This window comes from Lactuca sativa, chromosome 7 (genome assembly GCF_002870075.4).
Source record: "Lactuca sativa cultivar Salinas chromosome 7, Lsat_Salinas_v11, whole genome shotgun sequence".
Taxonomy (NCBI): domain Eukaryota; kingdom Viridiplantae; phylum Streptophyta; class Magnoliopsida; order Asterales; family Asteraceae; genus Lactuca; species Lactuca sativa.
Window position 1 is genome coordinate 9323024 of NC_056629.2, and position 11695 is coordinate 9334718.

At 32.2% G+C, this 11695-nt stretch overlaps 1 protein-coding gene and 1 long non-coding RNA gene across 6 annotated transcripts; one reads left to right on the forward strand and one right to left on the reverse strand.

The window, feature by feature from the left end:
* The first annotated feature begins 6142 nt into the window (after nucleotides 1-6142).
* Nucleotides 6143-8513, forward strand: LOC128127189 (protein FAR1-RELATED SEQUENCE 5-like). Its single transcript, XM_052765611.1, has 2 exons — nucleotides 6143-8404; nucleotides 8487-8513. The coding sequence occupies exons 1-2, from the start codon at nucleotides 6143-6145 to the stop codon at nucleotides 8511-8513; spliced, it is 2289 nt and encodes a 762-aa protein (XP_052621571.1).
* A 1119-nt stretch (nucleotides 8514-9632) lies between these two features.
* LOC111908184 (uncharacterized) lies at nucleotides 9633-11695 on the reverse strand. Of its 5 annotated transcripts, none has more exons than XR_002855787.3 (5): nucleotides 11509-11695; nucleotides 10986-11379; nucleotides 10558-10854; nucleotides 10140-10451; nucleotides 9633-9984 (listed from the first exon to the last, which is right to left on the reverse strand). It is a non-coding gene; the product is annotated as an uncharacterized LOC111908184 (long non-coding RNA). The 5 variants fall into 5 exon arrangements; XR_002855785.3 differs by having other exon boundaries at nucleotides 10140-10297; nucleotides 10402-10451; nucleotides 10558-11379; nucleotides 11509-11694; XR_002855789.3 differs by having other exon boundaries at nucleotides 10558-10797; nucleotides 11509-11693.

Here is an 11695-nt window from a genome sequence, read left to right on the forward strand (position 1 = left end):
TTTATCTTCTTATCTCTCTTTCTCTATTTAAGACATTTTTTTTGCTTCTCTTCCTCTTTCTATGTCGATGTTATCATAAATTCTTTTTAAAACATTCTCAACTTGATTCTAAATCTAGTTATCTTATGTTTTCATCGTGTGAAGATTTTTAATTACAACCCATATGATTTTTTAGAATCAAATCTTAATAGATGAATCAGACCCTTATTAGAGAATAATAGTATAAAACAATGTACACAACCTTGATTGAAAGTTAGGATCGAGTACAAACATGTGTGGAGTATCTACATAACGACTTAGGTATTGATAAATCTAATAGTTTAGATAAGAATTCTTTATATATTTTGGTTTCAACATGATTACGCTTATTTAATATATTTTATATGAGGAGAAATTGATGCAAACTATTCTCAATTATGAAGTTCCCTTGCATAAATATGTGGCCATGATGGAACTTGAGGTATCATTCAATTTTTATTTACTTTTTCCCTTTTCCCTTCATTTTATATAAACATGTAAGTTCCGATTTCATCATTTTTTATATTTTTATTTAAAAACCCCAGATGTTTTGTATAATCAAAACTTTGGTTTTTATTAGTTATCTCATTACACAATTGGATTTACCAAATCGATTATTTCGCTTGTTTTTTAGGTGAGAGACGAATAAAGCATTTAGAATTTAAGAATTTTGACTTTTTTTGTTTAAATTTACACTTTTTATTCTTCACCTTTTTGGGGTTCATGAACAGGAGATAAAAGTTTGTTATTCTCACATAATGTTATTCTCAAAGAATACAATTTTATGGCATTTATTCTCATAGAATGTTTATGATCAAAGAGATAAATGGTGCATGAAGGGTATCATGATAATCAAGAGAGTGAAGGCTGGATAATGGGTTTTCAAGCAAAGGAACCAAACAATCTTCTCACCTTGTTCCTCTTATTGAACAATGAAGAACTTCACACCATCTGGTTTTTTATCCACCTTCTAGGAAGTAACAAAGACCTATAGTCATCTTCATTGTTGTAGTTAACACCTCATCCTGTGAAAAGATCAAGCCATAAGTTTATGTAATTGTATGTTATTTTCATTCTGATGAGAGTGTTAGATGTGTAGTTGTAAACTGTCTTAATCCTTATGATAATGTTAGATTTTTATATTTGAATTTTAGGTTCTCTTTTTTATTTCCCGTCTTATTCTTTGACAATGTTATTTTATTATTTCAACAATGTTGAATTATTCTTCAAGAATATTATTTTATTATTTCAACAATGTTGAATTATTCTTCAAGAATATTGGTTATGCACTTGGATTTACTGTCTATTCTTAGAGAATTTCAAACTCTTATTCAAGAATGTTAACCCATTCTTTAAGAATGTCAGTTATGACCATGTAATTAATGTCTTATTCTATAAGAATGTTTTACGTGAATGTCATTCGTAATCATTCTTATCGTCAAGCATTATGATTTAACTAAATAAATTGACTCTTAACCATTTTCATGATATATAAGTAGCTTTATTTAAAAAAAATTGATTCATAACGTTGTATCTGATGGGTTTTGGTCCTAAGAACATCCTATGTGCTCATACAAACCCTAATGCTTGGATCTAGGTTTCTCTATTGTACATGCAAATTATCCAAGACTATAAACCCTAATTCTAGCATATGGAAATCGATATTAACATATATTTAGGTTTAAGATGTTACCTTGATTGTTATGTAGCAATAACAACCCCAATTCCTCCTTGAATTGACTTTGGAAGGCTTAGAGTCACAAGTGTCACTCCTCTAATGGTTCACAAACACCATAAGCAAGAGGATGAAGAGGAGAGAGGATGGAGGCTGCCAAAACTCGTGTGAAACCCTAGCAAGAAGCTTAGCCACGTTTTTGGTCCTTAAGGGATCTATATATAGTGAGGCAATTAGGGTTATCTAACATGGAAACCCTAATTTGGATGCTTAAGCCCTAAGCAACCCATAGAGCCCTTTCCATAAGGCCTTGGACGATTTCATATGGGCTTCCCCCATAGAATTTGTCCACCTTATAATAAAAGGCAATCCATGGCCCAAATTGCAATTATCTTATAATTACAATTCCAGTCCCTTAAGTTTAATTAATCTCTTTTAGTCACAAAACTAATTACCAATTAATTATTGACTAATATTAATTAAACAATATGATTTCTCCTTTAATATATTATTCTCATAATATATTAATAAATCATATTTAATCCTTTCTCTCCATAATTCATCCTATCAAGTTGCTTTGGTGAAGGCAACCCAAAAGGATCATGCACCATCGGGTCAAGTACATACCAAAATAGTTATGGACTTAGACACTAATCCAACAGTATCAACCATGCAAATTGTTAAAAGATTGTAATTCATAAGCATAACAATGGCAACAAAATAAGTCACAACAATTAACTCTGAACTGTTCCCATGATGAAGAAAAAAAATCTAATTTTATATGTAGTTAAAAAAAGAAAACTTAATTCTAACATAATGAAATATGTTTCATATTTTTTTACTATTGTGTAAAAATTTATTGTAGTACGTAAACTGAAATTTAAATATAAAATTTAAATTGATACCCAATTAAATTCTCACATTCCATATATATTTTTACCATTCTTACAATTTTGCCGTTACAGTTAATTAAGTGCAATTATAGAGTAAATGAAAGTACATGTTAACATTGTACATGTTAACAATGTGTACCCTCATATCTTAACCCTTTAATCTTTTAAATCTAATGGACAAGAATTGGTCATGCATTCATACAATATTTATAGTTCACATTTGATCCTAACCCTATATATAGCTAGGTTCAAGTATTCTAACTAATTATTGTGTGGAGGGAGGAATAAATGTGGACCAATCAAATTTTAAAATAAAATAAATAATTAAATAAATAAATAAGGTAATTAGGTAATTTTATAAACAAATTCCCCAAATAGTCTTTTATAATTATGCAAGTTGATTTTAACCTAATTTATCCCCTTTTAATTACCACCGACGTCACTTTGAAAAACCCCCCATAGGATTCGATCGAAAGTGAACAAGATCGACATCGTACATAGTCTCACTTCTGTGATAAGAAGGAATCAGAAGATCTGCCATTATAGCCTCTTCAAGCTGCATCCCAATTCGCTTCTCCAGTTCTGTAACCAAAGTCGGTGCCACGTTAAATGGGGGAAAAGGATCTTTGATCCTTAGTCATCGTCTTCATCTGATCAGAAAGGAAAGACGAACAGAAGCAGGCAACGGCGCGGTGATCAGTGGTGGCTATTGTCAACAACGGTGGAGGCGAGGGGTTGCTCTGGTGACTCCTCCTTGTTTCTTCTTTTCTGACCCGTTCCGCAACCCCACACGAAAAAGGAAGAAGCAACTGTAAGGGGTGTTTAGAGTTATTTGTTTGACGGGAAAGAGGGTTGAACAAAGTTAGTAACAGGTGGTGTGTTTGGCTTGTTGGGAAATTGATGAGAAGTAAGGAAAATGAGAGGGATTCATTACCCTCTTCACTGCCAGAAACCTCCACCTCTGGTGGAGGTTTTCTCAACTAAACTTGATGAACAAGGAGGTAACGGAATAGTCAAAATCATAACAGTTCTATCAGGGGGTGTTTTGTTGCTTTAATTGATAGAAAAAGAAGAAGGGATGAGAGGACAATGCCTCCTGCTGTTTCTCGGAAAACTCCCTCCTGTGGTGTTTGTGTTTGGCTGAACATAGAAGAGAAAGGGAAAGATGAGATAGATTGAGCTAAAAAGGAATGCAAGGGAAGGTAATAAGATTGATTGCATCTATTTGTGATCTTATTTCAGATCAGCTCGCGTAGTTTTTTAGGTTCAACTCCTCCAAATCTTATAAACATCGTTTTGCTTGCAGTTTCTTATGTAAAGTGTGATTTTTGGTTTATGCTAACTTGATAATCATGTATTTGCTTCTGGGTTAGGTTATTTTTGGTTGATGCTAACTTGATAATCATGTATTTGCTTCTGGGTAAGGTTTTTTAATGATCAATTTTTGTTGTTGCTGGTATCAAACCCTATTAGTCAACTTAGATAAAGCACTAGAAACTAGTTATTACCACTTAGATAATCATACTGGATAAGAATTGAATGACAAAATATTTGAAGATGGATTTCCAAACTTATCAATACCTAATGCACTAGACACTAGTTATTTTTGGTTTCTTTTTTGTTTCTTTTTCATTGTTGGTTGCTATTGTTTTATGTGGCAGATTATTTTGTCAGTTGGTATGTAGTGTATTCTATCCGAATGTCTATTATAAATGTATTCCATCAGAATGTGTTTATATGTATATAAATAATTCGTTAGTTCTAATAAGTGTATTTTTGATTTGAAAAGAAGATATAACGTATTTTGGATTCTAAAAGAAGATCTAGTGTATTCTCGATTCGGTAGAAGATGAAGTCCTTACAAGAAGGAGATGATGATTCTTACTACAACTTCAAGAATGTTCTAGTGATAATCAACAATTTCAGAATAAATGTAATTTATATTCATAGTTGTATTCTTTAAGAATAAAAGTAATAAATGATTTTAGTAGTATTGATAACATTAGAATAAAATGTTTTTCTTTTCAAGATAACCATAATCACATTCTGTTAGAATGACCGAATTAATAGAATTATTATCCAAAAAAATATCAGATTTTTAAGTTAAAAGAATTAGTTATTCCATAAAATCTGCAATTTTCCTTTTTTAAATTTATGTTAGTTGACTAAAATACCCTTATTATGAAATTATATGTTATTTTTAAATTATCTTTAATTCAATCTTATGTATTAATCACTTTCTTAAAATAACTAAAATGATTGGTCCACAATCAATCCTATATCCACACAATAATTAGTTAGAATATAATAACCTAAGCCTATATATATATATATATATATATATATATATATATATATATATATATATATATATATATATATATATATATATATATATATATATATATATATATATATAGGGAAAAGTGAATATACCCATAAGGGTATATAAGGTTAGGTACCCTTAACCAGAAAACTATGTAGTTTCGATTATTGGATTAAATTTCTCAAAAAAAAAAAAAATACAATTTCCATAAATTATTTGCTATGTTCCTAATTAGACTCAACTACTGATAACATCAAAACACGTCTTCCATGATACGCTTGATGATCGGCTGCAAATCACGTCTTCCTTGATCAATACAATAATTGGCTGCTTATCACAAAAAAAATTAGAGAAATCGAATTCAAAGAAATCGATTTCAAAAAAAAAATCTCCATTCAAAGAAAAACCGACTTCACAGAAACCATTTTAAAAAAAAAAAAGCAGTCTAGTAATTTCGAATTTCACCATTACCGAGTTTATTCAAATTGGAATTCAATTCAGTGAGTTCTTAGAAATCACAACTCATAACGAATTGGGTTTGATTAGATCTTTAAAAACTACAAATCGCAGCATCCCCTGTTTTTTCTTCCAGACCACTTCCAAGTAAGTCATTGATCTCGTGTTTTATGGCCTATGTTATGTGTATATGATTACTAAATATCAGCAACATGAACTAATTGTGAAGTTTCAAAGTTTGGATTTTTTATTTCAATTGGAATCGGTTGTAATTTATTTTAATGAATGATTTTTTTAGAAGAATTCTTTGAACTTTGGATGAGCTCTTTTACACCAGCATTACATCTGATGAGAACGTATTACTTTCCCAATGTATTTAACTTTTGTAGTTCTTTATTCTCGGTTTTCATTTGTATTTAAAATTGAAATTTGGCTGCCATTATGTGATTTAAACGAAAGTATGATGCTACAAAAACTACAAATATCCCATGTTTTGGTTAAGAATACTTCCAAGTAGTTTTTCTAAAACTAACATTGATATGATTATTAAAGTCTTTTAGAATTTAATATTCGAGATTATTGTTACAGTGTTCTTTATTATCTAATGAATCTTTTTTGTTCATGGATTTTAAAAGTGACATTGTTGTTTTTAGACATTGTCATTGCTTGTTATTATGTTTTTTTATGTATAATGTTTCCATTATATTCAATATAAAACAATTTTGTGTTAATCTTTTATTTGGAAATATGCATCGTTGTCTACTGCAGGTGATAATGAGTGAAGCCGAAGCAAGTAATCAAGCTATAGAACCATATATAACCGAAGATATTGACACAAATGATTACATGGAAGCAACATATGAACATGAAAAAATAAACAGTATCGGTGTGAACATTGAATTTGATGAAGATGATATTAATGATGAAACGATATTGGGAAAGATTTTTGATACACCTGATGATGCCTATACTTTTTATAATGATTATTCATTTTTGCATGGATTTGGTATACGTAGAGATGACACAATTAAAAATCCTAAAACAAATGAGCCTTTTCGGAAGATATATGTATGCAACAAAGAAGGTTTCAAACGGATGGACAAAAATGATTCAAGTGAAAATGAGAAAAAATGTCGTAGAGATGTGAGAACCGGATGTCAAGCAAAGATTCGAATAACAAGACAGGAGGATGGGAAATGGTTGGTGGACTCCTTTAATGACATACACAATCACGACTTGACCATGACACCTACGAAGGTTATGAAGCATCGATCTCATAGCAATTTCCACCGTTCAATAGAAGGTAAATCTCTTATGGTGCAATTTGGTGAAGCAGGGTTGAGACCTTCTCAGATTAAAAAGGCTGTTAACACAATGAAAACCTCAAATGTAGCTGATGTAACTTCAAAGCAATGTGCTGATGTCTTATCTGAGCATCGAAAACAACATAGAGGAAAGGAGTTCTATGGACTTATAAAACATTTTCAAGATAAAACATTAGTTGACAGTGACCAGTATTTTGTCGTGGATTTGTCTGATGATGGGTATCCTAGAAATATCTTTTGGGCTGATGGTAGATCAAGAGATGCCTATACAAAATTCAGAGATGTTGTTGTGTTTGATGTCATTTATATGACTAACAAATTCAAGATGCCTTTTGCTCCCTTTACTGGAGTGAATCATCATGGACAGTCTATACTTTTTGGTGGAGCATTGCTTGAAAACGAAAAGGAAGAGACATTTGAATGGTTATTTGAACATTTCCTCAAATGTATGTTTGGCAAGTATCCGCAGGCAATTATTACTGATCAAGACAAAGCAATGGGAAATGCAATAAAAAAGGTGTTTCCGAATACTCGACATCGTTTTTGTTCATGGCATATCATGAAACATGAAACTGAACACCTTCGATCATATGTTTCCCGTTACAGTGATTTTCAAGAAACGCACAAACAATGGGTAAATAGTGACACCATTGAACAATTTGAAGCAACATGGGAGGTTATGCGTACTAAGTATGAACTAGAAAGCAACTGTTGGATTAGTGACATGTATAACCAACGTATACATTGGGCTAAACCCTTCTTGAATGATACTTTCTTTGCTGGTATGACAACAACCGGACGAAGTGAGAGTATCAATTCATTTTTTGATGGATTTGTTAATTCGAGGACCATGTTGAATGAATTTGTTGTACAATACGACAAAGCAATTGAGTCTCGAAGGGCCGCCGAAGAAGATGAAGACTTCAAGACTATGAACTCGAGGCCGGTTCTTTCTTCAGTGCATCCAATCGAAGCAAAAGCAGGTCAATGTTATACTAGAAAGATGTTTTATACTTTCAAAAAAGAATGGACTGAAGCTATTACCAATTTGACTCATGAGACTATAGGAAAAACTACAGTGGAAAGCACATACCGAGTTGGGCAATTGGATGTTGATAAAAAATATTGGCGCATTGTTACCTTTCATTCTTTGGATCATGTCAACGTCACATGTTCCTGTGCGAAGTATGAGACAAATGAGATTTTGTGTAAACATAGCCTATATGTGATGAAGAAGAAGCATGTTAAGGAACTCCCGAGTCACTATATTTTACCACGACGGACCCTTAATGCTAGGTACAAACTAGGTAGTGCTAGTATCGGACTCGGAGAAATGAATACTGAAAATGGAGTTAGTGCCTACATACTATGGTGTGTCCGTTCAAATTTTACAAAACTAATTGAACAAGCTAGAGACTCCCCTTTAGAGATACAAAAAGTCAATACGCTATTGATAAGTCTTTTAGATGATCAAACAAATCGAAAGAAATCTATGTCTTTAGAGAATGCATCTCAAGGTTCTTGTATGGGAGTTTCGCAAATAGATATGATGCCACAATTATTTGTCCGCGATCCTGTTGGTCCAACTACTACAAAAGGGCGTCCTAAACTTGCAAGTAGAATCAAGTCTTCTTTAGAAGCCCCCAAAAAACGAACATGCTCTTACTGTCAAGGATTAGGTCATTATGCTACTAGTTGTTTAAAAAGAAAGGTAATAATAATAATAATATAATATTCATGATTGAGAACTCTAATAATCACATTAACAATTTGTTATGTTTTTCATGTATCAGGCGGATGAATCGTTGCAAGAAACATAATGATGAGATGTGTTGTTTCTATGAGCAAAAGAAAAACTAGATGCTTCATGACATTTTTTGGGTTAACTTCACCTTTTTCATGTTTTAGACATAAACGGTGTATGGATAATTTAGAAGTTTTTGATGCTTTTTAACAGTTCTAATATTTTAGAATGAAATTTGTTGATTGTTTATCATGGTATTTTATGAAAAAAACAAAATTATGAAGGTATTTTGTGAAAAAACGAAATTATGAGGGTATTTTGTGAAAAAAACAGAAGTACGATAGTATTTTATGAAAAAAAAAACAAAATTATGAGGGTATTTTGTGAGAAAACGAAATTATGTGGGTATTTTGTGAAAAAACCAGAAGTATGATGGTATTTTATGAAAAAAAAAACAAAATTATGAGGGTATTTTGTGAAAAAATAGAAGAACGATGGTATTTTGTGAAAAAAAAACAAAATTATGAGGGTATTTTGTGAAAAACAAAATTATGAGGGTATTTTGTGAAAAAACAGAAATATGATGGTATTTTGTGAAAAAAACAAAATTATAAGGTTATTTTGTGAAAACACGAAATTATGAGGGTATTTTGTGAAAAAAAACAGAAGTACGATGGTATTTTATGAAAAAAAAAAACAAAATTATGAGGGTATTTTGTGAAAAAAAGAAATTATGAGGGTATTTTGTGAAAAAACGAAACTTATCTGCAATTACAGGGTAAGAAAGAAAGTATGCTATCATTTTGGTTAGTGTTGTGTTATCTACACATAAGTTTGATGTTTTTTAACATCGTTGGACGATTTTGCCCTTGTCCAAAATATGGTAATCCTCAAGACCTCAGAGTGAATTATCTTAACTGAAAGGTGGTAAAATTAAAGATTTTGACTTTAAAATCACCTAATTCTTTTTCCATATTCAGAATCAAATACGAATATTCTACAAATTCAACACAATATTTTCATAGTTTTAGCAAAAAAAAAAAAAACAAGGTTCAATTGAGCTATTACAAGTAATCTTTCATTTTATTCATATTCAGCATTATAGAGCTTGAAGTCAAAACATAGGGCCCGTTTCTTTTTCTTCTTTAAGATAAAGTGTTTTATGCATAAAATCTTTCGGTTGAGACTGAATACAAGTAATAACCGTTTTAACCTTTGATTAAATGGTCATTTAATTAAGTAAACTATAAACTATACAGGGGTATTTCCTTATTGAACTAATGAACTATCTAAAATATGAATAAATGACCAATTTACCCTTCGGTCAATCCAATTAGCTATACACATGAGTTTCTTTTTGACTTCAACAGAAAAAAAAAACAAAAAAAAAACAACTGAACTTAATACAGAAAGTAAGAAATGAGGCTTTCCCCATTTAATGGCTATCTTGGCTTTAATTCCTTGATGGGTCAATAAACTAGTTTTCTAGGTGGTATATGGGATGCTCTAATCTGATATACATCATGGTGAACAGGGACTCCAAGAGCCTGAAAAACAAATTCTTGAAAATTAATGGATGGAAAATGAAGAAGAAGGTTGAAAAGGGTTTGAACTTAATACTGGAAGGATTCCATTCCAAAATAAGGAAGCTTCAATAAGATGATAAAAACAGAGGAAAAAAGAGAACTTGAAGTGTTCATACCTACACAGAGAAAGTTTCACAAGGGCTAGATATGAATCCAGTGAGCTTTGGAACAACGAGTTTCCCCCAATAAATCAAGGAAGCTTGATATAATTTCTGAATCGTTCTGTTTGTGTCTCTTATGCAACCACTCTTCCTGTATCCTAATGTTAACATCCCTGCAATACAAATAATTTCAAAGCATTAAAAACCACAGGTATTGCAGAAGCAGGACAATTTTCTTTATAAGTTTTAAGGCAGTTTTCATGCCAAAACCAGGCACCAGATGTTGAATTCTAGGAACACCATCTGCTTCATCACCCAAAATGCATCCTATAAACAAGATATTTCTGTAAGAAATACCCTCTTTAAAATAGTTTCATGAACAACAACTCAATCTTTTCATGAGTCACATCAACAAGAGAAAGTGTATACTTACTAAGTCTTAAATTAGAGAGTGGATCACACTTGTTGAATGGATATAGTACTACAGCAGCCTAGCGAGATTGTTGAATGGATATAGTACTACAGCAGCCTAGCGAGATTCCATTAATAATGAAATGAGCTCAATATTCATAAGGGTGCATAAACTATTGCTGAAATCAACTAAAACATATGGATAAAATACTACAACAGCTTAGCAATCAACTGAAGATTCCAGTGCACTTCTTCTACTTCTCTGCCAGAAAAAAGAGCTATATTTGATAAGATTGCTTCCAAAAAGTCTTTCAGATACCTTAAAATCCAAAGATTTTGACTTAAATCACTGAGTTATCTAAAACGACCAAACTCTCATTGAGATAAAACAATTGGCCTGTTGGGCTTAAAATTTGGCATAGAAACGTAATGGGGAGAGGTGGTGCTTACGACAATAACAGGGTCTGTAAGGCTGACTTCGGAGAAGAAAAGGAAAATCCAGTGAGCAAAAGAGTGTAAACTCGGGGTGCTACCATCATAACAGATTGGGTTTACATCCAAAAAGAACACCCTTTTCTTCTTCTTGATGATGATATTATTAACAGTATCATCATCTCCCTTTACTTCGTTTAGGTCATGCTTTGGTTGCAACAGCAGCCCACCAACTGTTCGACCTTCTGTCCGAGAAGAAGCAATAAGGGCAGCACTAGGTTTGGCTCGGAGCTTCGTGCGCATGAAAGAGGGAGTTGAGCGAAGAGTAGTCGGATTATGAATACCCATATACATACCCATCGCTATACGAGCTTCTAGGCCGTCCACCATCATCACATTCACCCTGATGCACCTGCAAGTGTAAGTATCTAGTCAATTGATTTGCCGAGGGCTAGATAGAGAACTCATTGGAACGATGGGTGATTGTGCCTCTTGAACCCAAGAAAAAAAAACCGAAAACATGTGTGTGGGATCGAAATACCTGTTGGATGATCAAATAATCGGATGTTAACTCAAATCCCCAACGATCACCTCACCTGTTGGTTGATACGAGCTAACACAGAAGAGCTAAAGACGAAGAATTGATTGGGGGCTTGATAAACTTCATTTCCGATGTATTTTTTTTTTTTTTTTTGAGAAATTTAATCCAAGACTACATAGTTTTGGGG

Excerpts from the sequence above, each read along its gene's own strand:
- LOC128127189 (XM_052765611.1), top strand. The coding sequence starts at position 6,143 with ATGAGTGAAGCCGAAGCAAGTAATCAAGCTATAGAACCATATATAACC. Across the intron at positions 8,405-8,486 it reads CTAGTTGTTTAAAAAGAAAG|GCGGATGAATCGTTGCAAGA; the intron begins GTAATAATAATA and ends TTCATGTATCAG.